We start from the raw sequence: 19,786 nt of genomic DNA, 5'->3' as shown, positions 1-19,786 counted from the left end.
AGAGATAAACCTCTTTGGTTGAGAGATTATGTGCTAGAGTAAACCAAGTTATTGAAAGGGGGAAGGTGTGTTGTGTTTACATAAATAAATGTCATTAGGTAAACATAGAATGAACAAACACTAACAAAGCTATTTAGTTCTGAGCATGGAACTTACATATTCTATGTTCTGTTTATGTACCTCATGTAATGTTCCATGAGTATTCTTAGAGTGTTATGATTAGAGTGTTTTACATGTGAAGTTCTTAAAGAGTCAGTTGGGTCCTGCCTTCAGAGGTGGTGCCTGCTGTCGCTGGAGGTAATCTTCAATAAATAAGTTTGGATATATAAACTTGTATGGTGCGTCTAAACTTTACATGAAGCAATGATGACTTCAAAGCATATTTATTTATTTATGTTCACATTTATAGCAGCCCTCGGACATCCAGGGGCTAGTTGCATTATCAGCTAGAACATTTCCATAACAGATGCATTACCAATGCATATCAACTGCCTGTCTGTTCTGTGCGTGAGGAAACATTTAAAAATAACACGCTTGTGACGTGTATGCTCGTATGGTTGCAGTAAGATAATATCAACAAGCTTTCCTTTCCTAGAGACACAGGAATGCAGTGACTGATGAACTGTGGCTCTGGGGAAATGTCTTTGTGTGATGCAGAGCAGTTTACTTCCTATGTGCCGCGTGACTTTCCATTCAACAGAGGATAGCTAGTTCAGTCCATTATCGTGCTCTCTAGGATTTGTCTTTCTCGATTTATAATGGGGAACCTAGGACTACAAGTCCCAGAATTCAAAGGAAGAAACAGTTCTGAGCAATGACACAGTACAGAGCACATCATGCCATGCAACTTTCAAAGTTTAAAGGCAAACTAAATAGGAACACTAAGAAATATCACCCAAACAGGAAATTATCCCATAGATACTAAAACATGTTATAAACTCACACATTTGTAAAGTTTGTTATAAAGTTTGACTGCCGGTTTTTAAATTGGCCATGCCCCATTAGGCCACTCCCAGCACTCATGCCACACTCCCTTGTTAGAGCCCTCCCCTCAATTTCTCAACCCAGTTTAAGCAATGGTTGCATGGTTACTGAAAAATCAGTAGCCTATTACTTAAATCTGTAGGGGGGGCAGTATGACATTGCTGCCATCATCTCATCTCTCCTTCTTTACTGAGGGCAATGCATACATGCCTACCCTCCCGATTTAAACTAAGGGTGGGTGCCCAACTGTAGAGATATCGCGAGAGCCCGCGCTCTCACGAGATCTCGCCGCGGACCCAAGCTCCGCCCCCGCGCGCACTACGGGACGAGCGGAGGACGCGATAAGGTGCGTCCTGCTGAGCCCTCCTGATACGGGGCCCGCTCCTCATAAATCTTGGACACGGACATTAAGGCCGCATCCTCCCAGCCACATTAGGCCCGTTGGCCTTCGTTATTGAGGCACGCACGTTGCGTGAATCCTGCATGAAACCTATGAGAGAATAAATACAATGTTACAAGCCCAGAGACTCCTGTCTTCATTACAAGCATTTTACTACATAAATTGGCGACGAGTATCACCATCAGAACTCACAGAGGAGCATGCAAGGAGCAACGCCACCGCCACCCTTTCTCCAAACTCCAGGTAGGCCTGCCATCCCATGGCCACAATGGCAGCCCCTATTCACGACATATGTGGAGGCTCTAGGTGGGGCAGGGTTCTCAGCGGCAAGGCGCAGGGCCATGCTACTAAATGCCCTGGGAGTGGAAGGACAAAGAATATTCGAGAGTCTCACCCCAATACCGGTGGCTGGCGACAATGATGATGTTTTCAAGGAGGCGGTCAGGAGAATCATAAAAAGGTTTGCCAGTAAAGAGAACACAGTGCTCCACAGGATACGGTTTTACACCCGAAGGCAAGAAATGTCTGAACCAGTTGACGATTACGTCACCAAGCTGAGGGAATTAGCAGCGCTGTGTAATTTTGGCAACAATGCGGAGAGCCTCATATGTGACATGTTGGTCGTCCACACTAACAGTCGGAAAGTCCAAGATAAGTTTATTGTTGAAAAGGAACTGCAGTTGGAGAAAGCGATTGAGATCACCAGAGCAGGCGAGGAAACGGCGGGAGACGAAAGGAGCTTACTGGGGCCCAGAGTTCCGCTGAAATACAAGCAGTGGGTTTCCATGCAATAAAAGAAAGGCCGGCAACCGACACGAGAGAAGGGAGAGGGAACAGGAAAGATCCCCTAAAGTGTCACAGGTGCACCAGCACGAAACACCTGGCGTTTGACATGGAGTGCCCAGCCAGAGAAAAGGAGTGCTCCATTTGTAAACGCATTGGCCATTTCTCTATTGTGTGTCGGTGGAGGAACAAGAAAGTCTCCAGCCTTAATGCAGATCGCAATACGGAGAAAGAATCATCCTCAGAAGATGAAGGAAGACCCACAGTCATCATGGTGAACAGCACAAGAGCAAGGAGAGAGAAACCTCACTGCATGATCAAGATTGATGGCATGGAAACAAGGGTCATGGCAGATTCAGGTTCGGATCTAACGATCATTCCCCTTCGCACGTATAAGGACATGGTGGGAAAAGAAAAGGTGCAAGTGCTAATGATGAGTCACAAACCCACGGTGTTTGGAGGGGCGTCAATCGAACTGTTAGGATACATCAAAGCCAAAGTAGAATTCAAAGGAAGGGAAACCACAACCAGGGTCTATTTCAGTCACGAAGGCCCAGCAGTGCTAGGGTGGGACGACCAAGACAAGCTGAAAATCAGACTGGATCCCAGCACCGAAGATCAGGTCCTGTCGGTCAGGGTGACGAGCGGACCTGTCGTCAAAAGCGACTACCCAACACTTTTCTCGGAGGAGCCGGGGCACATTAAGGGTTTTCTGCACAAAATAGTGCTCAAAAGGAATGCGGTCCCTGTAAAGCACCGAGTGAGGCCAGTACCAGCCACGGCAAGGGACATCCTTAGAAGTCAGTTGGAAAAGATGAAAATGGAGGGTGTCATCGAAGAAATCGAAGCATTTGAATGGCTGAGCCCCGTCGTGCTTATAAAGAAATCCCAATCACAGGAACTCAGAGTATGCATAGATCTACGCAGTTTAAACTTGGAAGTCATCACAGATAACTACCCTCTTCCAAGCATAAATGAACTCATTCTGTTAATGAAAGAAGCCAGAATATTTTCAAAACTGGACGTGAGGAATGCATACCACCAAATACAGCTACATGAAGAGTCGAAACCCCTCACGGCATTCATCACTCCATTTGGCACATACCAATTCACCAAAATGCCATTCGGGTTGTCATCAGCAGCATCGGCTTTCCAACGCATGATGGATGTCTTGCTAAGGAAAGTTAAAAACGTGGTGTACTTCCAGGATGACATCCTCGTGTATGCGGAGGATGAGCAAACGCACGACGCCACGTTAAGAATTGTCCTAAACAAGCTACAAGAAGCAGGGGTGCGGTTACGGTATGAAAAATGCTTGTTCAGAGTGAAAGAAGTGGAATACTTAGGGTATAAGATTTCAGAAAAAGGTATCAGTCCCAAACAGAATCTCATGCAAGCAATCATTAAAGCACCGGAACCAAACAGCAAAGAGGAAGTAAGGTCATTTCTGGGGCTGGCTGAGTACTATGCGAAGTTCATACCGAAGTTTTCCGAGACCACGGCACCCCTTCGCGATGTACTCAAAAAGGGCTCGGAATTTGTATGGCAAGAACCCCAAAAGACGGCGATGGTGAATATAAAACAGCATATCATAGATGCACCATGCCTTCAACCGTTTAATCCGGCGAGGGTAACAGACGTCACCACCGACGCCAGTGCTTATGGACTGGGAGCAGTGCTAACACAAAAGAAAGGTGACACTGAACATGTTGTGGCCTTTGCATCGAAGGCATTATCGGAGGCGGAACAGAACTATTCCACCATTGAAAAAGAAATGTTGGCCTGCGCATGGGCGGTGGAACATTTCAGGACGTATGTATGGGGCACCAAATTCAAGTTAGTGACTGATCATAAGCCCCTTATCCATATGCTCAGCCCGGGAGGCACAAAAGTATCCACACCCAGATTGGCACACATTGCAGCCAAGCTGCAAGAGTACACGTTTGAGATCCAGCATATCTCAGGCTGGAAAAATTCACAAGCTGACTGCATGTCGAAACTGCCGAAGGGTAAGGATAAAGCCACCACGTTCCTTCATGGAGAATGCATAGTTGCATCCATCATGGACTTGAGAGCGCCAGATTACCTGGAACTCAGTGAGAGACACTGGGAAGAGGAAGATGGGAAAGACCCCACCATGGCCATGATTCGCAAATGGACCAAGGAAGGTTGGCCAAGTGAAAAGGCGTTGCCCGAGGGCATGAGACCCTACTGGGAGGTGTCGGACGAACTATCTGAAACGGAGGGGATAATTATGAAGTCAGATCAGATTATTCCTCCCACAGGAATCATCCTATGTAGAGCCCACGCAGGCCACTTGGGAAACACCATGACCCGTCGCAGAGTGAGAGAGGCCTACTGGTGGCCATCCATGGACCAGGAAATTCGATCCATGATAGAACGTTGCCATGAATGTCTCAACAGCGACAAGAGACTTAAGGTCCGCCAAGCACCCCTAATACCCACGGAAATTCCAGAAGCCGTGTGGTCAAAGGTTGGCATTGACTTCATAGGGCCTTTGAAAGCCATGGCACCTGAACACCGGTACGGCATAGTACTGGTTGATTACCTATCCAAGTGGGGGAGGCCGCGTTTGTCCCGAACATAACCACGGCAACCGTTATAGAAGTACTTACAGAAAGTTTTCAGAGGGAAGGCCTCCCCAAGGAAGTGGTTACAGACAACGGGGTGCAACTAGTCTCAAAAGACATGGAGGAATTCTTAAAAAGAAATCACATAAAACAAAAGAAAGCGGCCCTATATCACCCCCAAGCCAATGGGCTTGTAGAGAGGGCCAACAGGTTCATAAAAGGCGCCATCCAATTGGCAACGGCTTCGGGCATGGACCCGCTCAAAACCACCAAGGAGGCCATAGCGGCCCACAGACTCACTCCAAATGGGATCACCCAAATATCCCCGTTCAAAATGTTGAGAGGGAGGAGTGCGGCATCCACGCTGATTCCACCATGGTTGTCGAAAATACGAGAAGATGAAGCGGTGGACATGGCAGAAGTAGTCTGGAGAATCGAAAGCAACAAGACACGCATGAAATCATGGAGTGATCGGAGAAGAAGAACCAAGCAAGCGTCCGACATAGGAAAAGGAAACTTGGTTAAAATCCAGTTACCGAAGAAAGATCAGGTCACAGGGTCTCGGTTTAGCAGACCCATCAAAGTGATTCACAAAGGAGCAAATCATGTTCGCACGGAAGACGGGCGAGCGTGGAATCTTGAAAGAGTGGCACTATACCAGAAGACTCGAGGAAGAGCGAAGACCCCGGAGAGATCACGAACGGAAACCAAAAGAGACTACGGAGCAGGTGAAGAACGAGAACCAGAAGGAGACGACAGAGAGAGGGTGGAAACCGAGGTCGAACCGGAAGCACTGTGTGCAGATCCCGATCAGGAGCAACAGGAGAATTGCACCAGAACTGATGATCGGCCCAGAAGAGAACACAGAAGACGGGTGAGATACAATGACTATGTTTTACAGTGATTTCGCTGTGCATTGAAAAAGGGAGATGTGTAGAGATATCGCGAGAGCCAGCGCTCTCGCGAGATCTCGCCGTGGACCCAAGCTCCGCCCCCGCGCGCTTCGCGCGCACTACGGGACGAGCGGAGGACGCGATAAGGTGCGTCCTGCTGAGCCCTCCTGATACGGGGCCCGCTCCTCATAAATCTTGGACACGGACATTAAGGCCGCATCCTCCCAGCCACATTAGGCCAACCTCCCAGCCACATTAGGCCCGTTGGCCTTCGTTATTGAGGCACGCACGTTGCGTGCATCCTGCATGAAACCTATGAGAGAATAAATACAAGTTACAAGCCCAGAGACTCCTGTCTTCATTACAAGCATTTTACTACACCAACATGTGTGTACAAATGTCTAGTATAAAAGAGAGATGCTAAAAAACTAAGCTGGGGCTGAGGTGTCAGAAAGCACCATCCTCAGCCTTAGGGTGGCAAAACAAAACAAGAGAGATCAAAAACCTGCATTGAACGAAGGTCCGACAGATATATGAATTATCCGTAAGGTGAGGTAGCTGCAATAAAAACCAGTCTACATTAGTCTAATTTGATCAAAATGATGTACATATTTAATCAAAACATCTTTCCACATCAACAGGATGTATGCCTACAATCATGGAACACATTTCAATGCATACAAGCTGTTGTAATACTAAAAGCAAATCAAAAACACCATGTGTGTATTAAACAAAAAGTATAAACAAATCAACACAATCATGCAGATTCAGAGTATGTTATTGAATTGCATTAGTTTGTAAAATACTTTACATAGCACATACATTGTGAAGCTGTAGTTAAATGTGTACAAAAAGTGGGGCGAGTGCCCACTGTTTGTCAATTTAACATTAGCATTAGTCTATCTGCGGGTCTACGTCCAAAGAACAAGAAGTTAGAAGCAATTATACAATAATGCCTGTCCTTGTCGAATAACAGAGTGATGGGATCTTGTGGTAGACGCCTTGTGTAGGAAGTGGATAGCCTGACCGTGAAGTAGTGATAGACATTTTGGCTGGTTTCTTAAATTCAGCTGCCAAAGCCTTCTTCAGGACCCATAACAATTGCTTAAACCGAGACCCTGCACGTACAAGCTACTAGTGAAAATGTGTGTACCTCAGTGTAGGCATCCAATCAAGATTATAAATGACAATATAAAGTAGCACAAGCAGATCGGAGGGCAAATGCCCTACACATTGGAGCATAACAGCATAACAGCTTAAAAACAGGGGCACAGTTAGTCAGGGGACTCACCTCAAAGCAGTGCCGGAATGGTCTGCAAGTGAGTGAGAGTCCTGACTGAAGGTTGAGGTTTGTTCAAAGTGTGTAACTGCAACGGTAAGAGGCAAAATGAAAGTGGGCCTCATTACGACCCAGGCGGTAAGTTACCGTCTGGGCCGTGACTTTACCACCATGGCGTAAACTACGTTTACGCCATGGTGGTTGGCGGACTTACCGCCCCATTCCGACCTTGGCGGGGCGGTAGGTCCCCAATCCCCATTTACCCTTCCCCATTCCCATTTTTGCCCCATAGGGCATAATGGGAGTGGGGAAGGCGTTAATTACGCCACCGTAAATTACGGTGGCGTAATTAACTCCATGGTCCCTTAGCGCCATGGATTTTAACACCTGCTAAAAGCAGGTGTTAAAAGCACCATGGCGCTAGGGGACCTCGTAATTGGCGGTAAGGGGTCGGCGCAGCTAACGCTGGCGTAAACCCCTTACCGCCAGGGTCGTAATGAGGCCCACTGTCTCAGATGGACTGTGACACATATAATTCACCCAGCCTGATAGAGCCCAGTGTACTAAACACCTGGCCTGTGGGCCAAAGATTGGCGGGAAGGCGAGGGGGGAGAGAGAATGAATCAAAAGAACTCACCCTCCCGATTTAGACAGGAGACCCCCAAACTTTGCATCACAAATTTGGCTATTTTTGTTTTTTCCCTCCTAAAATAATTCTAACCCTAATGCAATCCAATGGGACATAATGAGAAGTTCTTTTCTCCCACTTCCTGTGACAAAATCTCGCTCCGGGTGCTCTGAAATGTTGGCATGAATGGACAATGTAGTCGACAAAGCAAAGAGGTGCTGGGAATGTTGGCTCCAGTCCCAGCAGACAGACAGTACATTCTACACTAGCCATTTTCTCTATTCAGAGGTCAGTGGGTCAGGGAAGAGATCACTCTGGTCAGCGTCAATGGTGAGAGCCACCACCCGGATATCCACATACCCACAATCCTTTGCGGAATGTGTATATATAAAATATGTACAATAACGATAGCAGAAGCTTTATATTCGTGTAAAACAATACATGAAGTCGCCACTCTGAAGAGCACAAACTGAATATTACTATTTTCTTTATTTCAAATCCTGTACTGGTTTGACACTGTAATTTTCAGTCCCCGCAGAGAGATAATACATTCTACACCATCAGTCGCTTCAGGAGCTTTTCTCTGTTCAGAGGTCGCCGGGTCAGGGAAGAGCTCACTCTGGTCAGGGGTCAATGAACTGGAGCTTGGGAATACCTCAGTGCGGAAACAGCAAAAAGCAGCCACTGCTCAGGGCAGCTCAGTGAGTGAAAGCTCAAGTCAGCGGTTCACCCGGTTATCCATGTACCTACAATCTTTTGCAGAAATTTGCATAGACAACATTTTTAAAATAATGATAGCAGAAGTATATTCGTGTAAAACACTACATGGAGCCGTACCTTGAAAATCACAAACTAGTATAACTAGTTTATTTTAAATCCTGTACTTGCTCGACACTATCATTTTCAGCGTTGGGTTGATAATAAGTGTGCGTCTATGATCGTTCAGATGTTTTGCAAAGAATGGAAGTGAAGCTACAGCTCACCGTGACCGCCCGCATCAGCTCAAACCTTTCCTTAATACAGCTTGTGAGGCCTCTTCCGCGTTCAGAGACCTGCCAAAAATAGGGTTTAGAGCCTGCGGTCACTGCCACACAGAGTGCAGTAACATGCCGGCTGCAAAGTAACGCGAAGCATGCACAAGAGATGGCGCTATGCAATATCCAGGATTATCTGTACCTCGGAAGAATAGAGTGCGGAAAGATTTATTTAATATAAATAAAGTAGGCTTATTTTTTTAATGCTATTTGTGCAGTGACTGTATGCATTGAATTACTTTCAAATAAAGTGTCTGTTCTGATTGTGGAACAAATGAGGATATGCAAACTTCAATGGATTGTGGGTGAGCGGATATCCGTGCAGTGCGAGTTCGTTTATAAGGTGAACTGTTCAGGGCAGTAGCTGGGTTTAGTGCAGAGTTTGTGTTTATGTCAATTGTCCTAATAAAAAAACTTATATACTTGAAAGCACGTTTCACACGTTGGCAGTGAAATGTTTTTACTTCTCATCTTCCTTGTCACAATACTTACACATACCTTCCCTTCACGTATGTAAGATCAGTCCTTATCTATTTTTTTTACATAAATAAACTTAATTGTGCATTTGGTGAAAGAAAACCTTATAAACTAGTTTATATCACAACACATCAAATTGTATTTGATATATTCATTCATTTTATAAAATTATGTAATATCACATTTTTGTAAAATACAATATATTCAAATGCAATTCCTTTTGTTATTAGTGAATACAATTTAAGTTTCAATTCATGTAAATTGGTCTAATCTAAAAAAAATTTATAAACTAGTTTATATCACAACACATCAAATTGTATTTGATATATTCATTCATTTTATAAAATTATGTAATATCACATTTTTGTAAAATACAATATATTCAAATGCAATTCCTATTGTTATTAGTGAATACAATTTAAGTTTCAATTCATGTAAATTGGTCTAATCTAAAAAAATTACACTAGATATTCGGCTGGCTAAAACAATTTACTTCGACTCAAGTAAGTGGATTAATGAAACGTATTCCATAGATAATTTGGAGCTGCAGTAATCACAATGGATTACGCGCAGTAAAGTGCATTCCAATTTTGAAAAAAATGTGTATTTGCATTCCATACAATCCACAAAATTACCCTATGCCTTAACATAATGAGCCTTCAACCTTGTGCAGCATGGCAAAACCTGCCTGTCAGTTTCGGCCATCCTTGTTGTTGATATGTGTGCACATTAGTGTCTCGAGAGTGACCATTTTCCTCTTATGGCGCGCTTGTCTACCGGCACCAGACTTTCTGGTCACCTAAGTGTTAATTCCAGTAGAACCCGGATCACTTGGAGAAAGCAGAATATAGTGAAGGCCTCGATGGTAGCGCAAGATGTTCTGATCACTTATATCACAGCAAGTTCCCCCAATAACATGTCTTTTTCTGAGGAGAGTGGCTTCCAGCCATTTGAAATATCTATGGCAAGTGTATGTTCAACGTAGACCCATGGCACATTCCTCCCCCTCCCCTAGAATAGTGGCAGCATAGGGGGGCCTTGCCCTTTTCTCTTTGAGTTGAAGGGTTTGATTGGGTGACAAAAGGGGGAACGATTGAAGGCCGCCCTGGCTCCCCTGCATCTACATTTCACAGGTTGTTTTAATTGTGCTTTTTAAGTTTGCTGTCCCCTTGGACTGTTGTATATATCGTCTGTCGTATGATAACTTTGGGCTTCTCATTATGTTTATGCACGTGTGCTGCATCAATATAGTGGCCAGTCAGGGCATTTGTTACTTATACTTTTGAATATGTGTATAAATAAATTCAATATTTTAATTCTTTCTGATTGTTCTATTTTTTATAAAAGATTTATTAATTACTTCTTGCAGGCAATACTGTCAAATCTCGCGAGAGACCTCTAGTAATAGCCCCTGGTGTTGCACCCTGGCATAACGCATGTTGTCGGGATCACTCGGTATCCCGTAGTTTTATCACCAGCAATTACTTCTAAGTACTTTACGTGGCAGTAATTACTTCAAATTGAATTTTATTTAAATAGTTGTGGGTTAAAGGCTTAAAATGGAGAGGGGGGGCATTTGGGGTGGAGGTAGTAGTGAAGGGAAAGAGGGGTGTATGAGGGAGACCCCCTAAAAAGCAAAGTCAAAATTTGACATCATTATTTCAAAATAAAATACATCGAAGAAAGGTGCTTCGGCAAAACAACATGGATTCCAAGTTACTATAGACCTCTAGTAACAGTCCTTGGTACTGCCCCTTAGTATTATATCCTGGGCTGGTTCCAAGATGAAAGGGGCCTCTAGTATCGCCCTCTGCTATTGCACAGCAGTAAATCTCGTCTGGGTTTTATTACATCATTGTATTACACTTAATTTACTTGAACAGATCTGCCTGGATTGAGAGCCTCTGATACCCACCGCAGCAACAAATCAAACCTAAAAACCTAAACCCGGTCCCCAATGAATTAACAAGAGGACTGACTGAAATGCATAGTTTCCAAAAAATCCAATAGCACCCGTACCCCAGCAGCAGAGATTTACCCCACCAACAGAACCAGAAGGGAACAACATGCTGTAGAGCCCCACCCCAGCCAATCTACAGAGTGGGAGCAACATACCACAGGGACAAATGCAGCCACAGAACAGGAATGGCATCCCATGTAGGCGTATCCCAAGATGGGGGAACAACATGCTGTAGAGCCCCACCCCAGCCAATCTGCAGAGTGGGGGCAACATACCACAGGGACAAATGCAGCCACAGAGCAGGAATGGCAGCCCGTGAAGGCGTATCCCAAGATGGGGGAACACCATGCTGTAGAGCCCCACCCCAGCCAATCTACAGAGTGGGGGCAACATACCACAGGGACGAATGCAGCCACAGAGCAGGAATGGGAGCCCGTGAAGGCGTATCCCAAGATGGGGGAACAACATGCTGTAGAGTCCCACCCCAGCCAATCTACAGAGTGGGGGCAACATACCACAGGGACAAATGCAGCCACAGAGCAGGAATGGAGCCCGTGAAGGCATATCCCAAGATGGGGGAACAACATACTGTAGAGTCCCACCCCAGCCAATCTACAGAGTGGGGGCAACATACCACAGGGACAAATGCAGTCACAGAACAGGAATGGCATCCCATGTAGGCGTATCCCAAGATGAGGGAACAACATGCTGTAGAGTCCCACCCCAGCCAATCTGCAAAGTGGGGGCAACATACCACATGGACAAATGCAGCCGCAGGACAGGAATGACAGCCAATCAAGGTGTATCCCAAGATGGGGGAACAACATACTGTAGAGTCTCACCCCAGCCAATCCACAGAGTGGGACCAACATACCACATGGACAAATGCAGCCACAGAACAGGAATGGCAGCCCATGAAGGCGTATCCCAAGATGGGGGAGCAACATGCTGTAGAGTCCCACCCCAGCCAATCTGCAGAGTGGGGGCAACATACCACAGGGACAAATGCAGCCACAGAACAGGAATGGCATCCCATGTAGGCGTATCCCAAGATGGGGGAACAACATGCTGTAGAGCCCCACCCCAGCCAATCCACAGAGTGGGACCAACATACCACATGGAAAAATGCAGCCAGAGGACAGGAATGACAGCCCATGAAGGCGTATCCCAAGATAGAGGCAGAATAGACTCTCATGGGTGGAATGAACTGAATGCAAACTTCAGTAGCATCTTGTAAGAACACACACTAAAGGCAATGAAAGGACGTGCAAAACCACACACAACATGGAACACACTTTCATGGGAAGAGGATTACTGGGTACCAACAACAAAACCAAGGCTGAAAACTTAACTACAAAGATAATTAAATGAGGAAAATCAAACAATTGTTACAGCTTGTTAAGGATTGTCTGTGCAGCCCCCATGCCTTGAATCAGCATATGAAACCAACAGAAAGACTTTAGCAGCAATAATAAACTATTGAAGAATATTTGTGAAGGGCATTGCTGACTTAAGGAGGTATTGCTAGCAATAGCACATTTGCAACTGGCAAACGATGCAATGAGTGTATGTGTTTGTTTGTGGAGTCATATGCAAGGGAAATGTGTGGGCATTTCTTGGTTTATATATTTAAGTGCACTTATACATGGAGTGTATGCAATGGTATTTTGCATATGTGTGTTTGAGTGTACGAATGTAGGTGTGTGTATATAAAGAGGGTAATTCATGGAATCAAGCGCAGAAGTGGCACAGGCGGCTGGCGCACAGAGGGAGCCTGCACCAGCTTGCGCCAGCCGCCTGCGCTAAATCCCATTTCGACGCACCGCGTATTCATGGATTTAAACACCCTTAACCAGCCGTGGTGCAGCGTGGTGCAGCGACCCTGCTGCAGCACCAGTTACGCTCCCAACCCTGCCCCGTGCGCCCAAAACAACTGCACAAATCCCCTACATGATGCAAAGGACAGTGGACCAGCATAAAGCCCCCCAACAACGAAATCGCACATAAAACGGCACTCAGCCCTCAGGTGATAACCCAATCATGTGTAAATCGCCCAGCGCACTCCTCGGAAAATGCGTAGCCTGCACGCACCAGGTCAATCGCGTGTAAAACTCCCTGCGCATGCCTAGGAATAAGCGTATCCCACTCGCGCCAGGCCAATCGCATGTACAACTCCCTGCGCACCCCTCGGAATACGCATACCCTGCTCGCGCCAGGCCAATCGCGTGTTAAACTCCCCACGCACCCCTCGGAATACGCGTATCCCGCTTGCGCAAGGCCAATTGTGTGTTAAACTCCCTGCACACCCTTCGGAATGCGCGTATCCTGCTCGCACCAGGCCAATCTGTGTAAAACTCCCCGCGCACCCCTCGGAATATGTGTACCCCACTCGCGCCAGGCCAATCTGTGTAAAACTCCCTGTGCACCCCTCGGAATAAGCATATCCCACTCGCACCAGGCAAATTGTGTGGAAAAAGTCCCCCCTGTGGTGTGGGCTGGCTGCAGTGCATGGGGAGGGTGGATGGGCTGCCTGCGGGGCATGGTCATGGTGGATGGGCTTCCTGCAGGCCATGGGAGGGTGGATGGGCTGCCTGCAGGGCATGGTCATCGTGGATGGGCTGCCTGCGGGGTATGGTCAGTGTGGATGGGCTGCCTGTGGGGCATGGTCAGGGTGGATGGGTTGCCTGTGGGGCATGGGGAGGGTGGATGGGCTGCCTGCAGGGCATGGTCAGGGTGGATGGGCTTCCAGCGAGGCATGGTCAGGGTGGATGGGCTGCCTGCGGGGCATGGTCACGGTGGATGGGCTGCCTGCGGGGTATGGGGAGGGTGGATGGGATGCCTGCGGGGCATGTGGAGGGTGGATGGGCTGCCTGCGCCTATTCCGGGGGTACGCAGGGAGTTTTACACGCGATAGGGTTGGCGTGAGCGGGGTATGCGTATTCCGAGCGGAGCGCGGGGAGTTTTACATGCGATTGTCCTGGTGTGAGCGTGGTATACGTATTTTGAGTGGTGCGCAGATGTTTTACATGTGATAGGGCTGGTGCGAGTGGGGTACGCGTATTCTGAAGGGTGCGTGGGTAGTTTTACATGCGATAGGGCTGGCGCGAGCGGCGTACGCGTATTCCGAGGGGTGAGTGGGGAGTTTTACATGTGATAGGACTGCTGTGAGCGGGGTATGCGTATTCCGAGGGGTGCACAGGGAGTTTTAGAGGTGATAGGGCTGGCGCGAGTGGAGTACGCATATTACGAGGGGTGCACAGGGAGTTTCTCACACCATAGGGCTGGTGCGAGCGGGGTAAGTGTATTCTGGGGGTGCGTGAGGAATTTCAAATGCGATTTGGCAGTGTGGGCCCTCCTGGGTGTGCCCCCCCTGCCCATACCCCACAGGAAGCCCACACCACGGGGGACACCCCTTCATCCCCTGACCTTGCCCCGCAGGCAGCCCACATGGCACCATGCACTTTGGAGCCCCAACACATGTCCACCCCACCCCCAGTGACAGCAACCTACCAGCAGTCCCCGACTCATGTCCTCCCACCCCCAGTGACAGCAACCTGCCAGCAGGCCCGACACATGTCCCCCCCACCACTAATGGACACCTGCCAGCAGGCCCCGACACATGTCCCCCACACCAGTGATGGGCACCTGCCAGCAGGGCCCCACTCATGTCCCTCCCACCAGTGACAGGCACCTGCCAGCACGTCCCCAGACATGTCCCCCCCACCAGTGAGGGGCACCTGCCAGCAGGCCCTGACATGTATCCCCACCACCACTGACGGGCACCTGCCAGCAGGCACTGACACATGCCCCCCCCACCAGTGATGGGCACCTGCCAGCATGGCCCCACACATGTCCCTGCCCACCAGTGATGGGCACCTGCCAGCAGGGCGACACACAGGTCCCCCCACCAGTGGCGGGCACCTGCCAGCAGGCCCTGACGCATGTCCCCCCACCAGTGCCGGGCACCTGCCAGCAGGCCCCAACACATGTGTAGCCCCCGACCAGTAACTGGCACCTACCAGCAGGCCCAACACATGTCCCCACCACCAGTGACAGGCACCTGCCAGCAGGGCCCCGACACATGTCCCCCTCCACCAGTGACGGGCACCTGCCAGCAGGCCCGACACATTTCTCCCCCACCGGTGATGGGCAGCTGCCAGCAGGGCCCCACACATGTCACCCCCCACCAGTGACGGGCACCTGCCAGCAGGCCATTACACATGTCCCCCCCACCAGTGACGGGCACCTGCCAGCAGGGCCCCACCCCGAAACATGTCCCCCCCACTAGTGACAATCACCTGCTAGCAGGGCCCGACACATGTCCCTCCAAACACCACGTCATAACAATACAGACCATTGGCCCTAATGGCAACCCAAATCCCCAGCTACCCACTCCCCCCAGTACAAACATCCAACCATCCACAGCACCACTCCCTACTAAATTACACATGCCATGACAGTCTGAAAAGAACCAGCATGCCCATTAATAATTGTCCTACAGAGCCACACAGTGGCAACACATGACGGAGCCAATGCTCATAGAGACATGCATGAAACCAATGAGAGTAGACCAGACCAATAATGAAGATTCATGAAATGTATTAAAAATAAAACAAAATGACAAAATGAAAAACACACATGCAAATGAGGAAATAATGAATGCAATATCAAAAAGAAAGTAAAATCCAAGGAAAAATGAAAATCCAAGACATGAAAAAGAAAAGTGATCCATCCCCAAAGTCCATAGAAATGAATCAAAAATTGAAAAGCATAAAAAAAAACATTACTCCATGGGATGAAAACATAAATAAAGTATGTACATGTCCAGAACTATTTACAATGAAAGTCTGAAGGGTCCCTGATCCCAAAACCAAATGAAACCTACAGAAAACCCTATGTAAAACACAACTATATACAAAAATGGGAGCAAAGTCTGTGTACTCCAAATAATAAAAAAACAAAATGAAACCTAAACCTAAATAACTATATACAAAGGCAGTGGGCTAGTCTGACGGCTTACTTTTTGATGTCCTGTGTTAGGCAAAATTATATGCAGTACCCTTTGGGAACACAACACACAATTAAGACTACAAGTGACAGTACAAATTCACCTTTGGTATAAGCCTGTACTACACAGTAAAAGTGGTAGCGATGGCTGAGCAGCCAGACTTATCTCAAGAGCAAGTGAGCAGTATCAATAGTTACACAAAGGTCAGCAATTACTATGATTCAAACAAACACTGGCTCAAGGTTTCTGAGTAAAAGAATATACCTTTATTTACACATCAGTTGTATAACAATTCACTAAAGCAAAGCAGTTAAAAAATCACACTTGTACTACACCACACCACTCCCAATAGTTTCCAGACAAGTTAAGCTCACAAAATGAAGTGGGAGCAAAATGGCACTCTAGTAATTAAAAAGGAAGGGAAAGACAAAGTTAGGCAGAAATTGAGCAGCACCAACAGGTAAGTAAGCAGGGCAATCTAGAAAGAGGAACTACAGTGATGGAATCAAATCAAATAGGCTTAGGGCCAAAGTCAATAGGACAAAAGTCTTTTGCTCAAGATCACACAGTTCAACACAGTTCCGGGTAGTTTGCGGTTAATTCTTTGCCAAGAGTTCCGGACGAAGTTGGTCGGCAGGAAAGTCAGTTTAAAGAGTAGAGAAGGAAAAGCCCTCGGATTGGCGAAAGGTTTTACACACCTTCACCCCGGCTGGACGAAACGAACAACCGGATTTGCACAGTACCTTTAAATGGAAAAGAAGCTGTAGCTGAGGCGGACGTTCCTGGCAGTTCCTGCAGGCTCACAGTTCCTTAAGCGACTGTCGGACTGACATGAAGTAGGAAGACTGGAGGGTCCTTCCATGCCCAGGGAAGAAACCAGCAGCAGAGCAAAGCAATAAATAAAATGTGCGTTCCTTAAAACCCAAGCGGGGTCCGACCTTCCTGGCTATCTGGCCCACTGTAGCTCTGTACATGGAATTCAACCAGAGGAGGGAGTCCTGGCTTGCAGTTTGGGCAAACTGGTTGGTCCTACCATCTCAGGGGAAGAAGATTCCAGGAGGATCTTCTCTGTCATTGGAGTTCGAGGATTCTGACCTGCAGCAGGGCTTCACCGGGTGGTTCAGTCGTGTTAGGGGTCCTCTTCCGTCAGCTCCTCATCGGTTCTTTCATTCCACTAGCGACTCTGACTTTCCAGACCCAGAGACCTGCTTTTTATGCAGTTTTCCCCCATTCACTCAGCCTGGCTGTCAATCACACAGCTGGGTGGCTGTCCTGGCCGAACAGTCACCTAGCCAATCAAACAGGAGTGCGTTACCAAGGGAACCCATGGCATGGGTCCTAAAACCCCTCCCTCACATCCTGCCCACCCAGACTTTCAGGCGACTAAGGAGGGCTTCTGTGTGAAGCCCGCAAAGAGACGGTGAACAAAGGAACCAGACCAGGTTTGGCTCGCAGAGAAAAATACGAGAAAGACATTTTCAAAAAGAAATGGCTAATAAACCCAGCTGGAACCGTATAAAAATGTATATGGTCAGCAAAACACATGTAAGAGTGGGAAAAAAAGGCTCACACTCTTACCAGGTGAAACAATAAATCCTAGAAATCCAGCAAAGCTGCTGAGAGACTCATTAGGTCAGGGAAATTAGCCATTCCTGAGAATTCTCCCTAACATCCTGGGCCGGGGCATCATCGAACTCCATGTCGATGTCCCGGAGGCGGGCCTGTTCCCTGGTCTTGAGCAGGGACGTCATTTGGGGGTCACCAGAGGTCGCAACTGCGACCTCTGAGGTCTCCCTTGCGACCTCTGTAGTCTACCTGGCGACCTCTAAAAAAATAAATTAAAAAAAAAACAACATTTTTTTTTTTTTATGCAAGATCCTGGGCCATGGCTCTTTACTTCTGGGGTGGCTGGCTTTCTTGTTCAGGCCCCTTAAAAAAAATAAGAAAAATAGAACAGGAGTGCCACAAGTCTAACACTTTCAGCACGGACCCTAAATAAGAAAGAATAGGAGTACCAAATAATGTGTCTTTCTGGAATTCTATACAATAATTGCTAGGCTCATTAAATGTTTATTTCAGGCACACTTCAGGGGGTGAGTCACTGATTTAGTCTGTTCTTAAACGCCTCACTCAGACTTTCATCCTTCTGAGGTCGATAAATGAGTACCAACACAGGCTGGGTGATACTGGGTGTATATTTTTTTTATATAAAGCGCTTAAGCGTAAGTGCTATATAATAACACATCATTATCATTTGGTCATGGACGTCTGCTTGCATGCACAGTAATTTGGTAATATGGGCCTACACACACTGATCTTACTGATACATATGGCGATCCATTCTTGTATGAAATGTACATCACATAGTGATATCGTAACTATATTTTTCGTAGTTTACAATGCTATGTGATGCCACTTCCTGTTTTGTCAACGGGTGAAATGTCATGTATCATAGCTACCCGCAATATCACTTTGGGGCGGGGTCAAATAACATCACTTCCTGTGATGTCATCGGGGGGTCAAGGGTCGTGAGATGTCACTTCCGCTACCCCTGGCATTTTGGTGAAATGACGTCCCTGGCCTTGAGGTCTCGCAGAGATGCAGCCATGTCATCCGCCAACTCCCTGTGAGTGGCCTCAAGGCACTCAACCCACCTCAAAGCCCGGTGCATGGAGTTCTCCGCCCTGACCATTGTGAGCCGTGCCCTCTCCGCCCGCCGTTGCTCTGTATCTATTTGCTGGCCCAACCGCTGCCACACGGAAGACACTTCCTCTTGCCTGCCTGCCGGTGCCTACCCCTGGGATGTTGATGGCCGCGAGCCATGATGGCTCCCACCCTGAGCCTGCTGCTGTCGTGCACATGCCCTGTTTGTTGATGCCTGCACGTCCTCCATTTGCTGGGGTCCAGTTGGTGGGGTGGCCACCCCTGCTGGACCTCTGACTCTCGAATGTGACAAGTATGTGTCCTCTACCAGCCTGGCCGCTAGCTCAGGGTCAGCTCCACAGGGGGTCCAGGTGATACTTGGGTGGCAAGATGGCACAGAGGACGACTGGCGCATAGGGGGTTCAGTTGAGCAGGGGGTCGCAAGAAGATCCATCACACGGAGGAACCCAGTGCCGACGACCTGTCCTAGTAGCGTGACGCGGCCAAACAGGTATTCGAAATGACGTGCATTGTCCAGACTAGAACCCTGAACGTCATCCCGAATACCACGTTGGTGCAATGCCACACCAGCTAGAAAAGGCTCAATCCGGTCACAGATTACCATGTCCACAGGAAGAGGAAGGCCAGTTGCTGTTTGCGCATCCCCTCCCTGAAAACGGGTGTGGACGAAGGCATCCCTGCTGGTGCCGAATGATGCAGTCAGAGGATCGGGGACAGGATTACACACAGACACCTCCGCGGCGGCCTGTGCTGCATACTGTCCCTGCCCCTGGACTGCACCACTAGCACCAGTGGAATCCCCCCTTCCAGGCCCCATGCGTGGGGCTGTCATGGCCTCTTCCTCAACCAAACCCCCCACCAACCTGGATGACTCCGTGCCATCTTCCTCCATAGGCCCCTGTGGGGGCTCAGCTGCCCCTTCTGCTGCCGAGGAGTCCAACTCCAACCTCAGCCTCTTGGACCATCCCTCAGCAGCTGCGGCCATGGGCGCGGCACCAGACTCCTAATTCCCGGAAGATATGATTACCTCGGAGGGGAGCCGGGCATTGCGTCTCCGGCTGGCGGTGGCAATCCTGCCGCTGTGC

The 19,786-nt window shown here is 48.0% G+C and overlaps 1 protein-coding gene across 1 annotated transcript in view; it reads left to right on the top strand.

Annotated features, from left to right (window-relative positions):
• The first annotated feature begins 3,329 nt into the window (after nt 1-3,329).
• LOC138563037 (uncharacterized) overlaps nt 3,330-19,786 on the top strand; it is a 93,199-nt gene continuing 76,742 nt past the window's right edge. The window contains exon 1 of the mRNA XM_069642817.1: nt 3,330-3,469. Coding sequence (XP_069498918.1) covers nt 3,330-3,469 — 140 coding nt within the window. The remainder of the gene's footprint in view (nt 3,470-19,786) is intronic.

This window comes from Ambystoma mexicanum, chromosome 1q (genome assembly GCF_040938575.1).
Source record: "Ambystoma mexicanum isolate Mex_15411 chromosome 1q, UKY_AmexF1_1, whole genome shotgun sequence".
NCBI classification, from domain to species: domain Eukaryota; kingdom Metazoa; phylum Chordata; class Amphibia; order Caudata; family Ambystomatidae; genus Ambystoma; species Ambystoma mexicanum.
The sequence above is the reverse complement of the archived record's forward strand: the minus strand, read 5'-3'. Positions and strand labels throughout refer to the sequence as shown.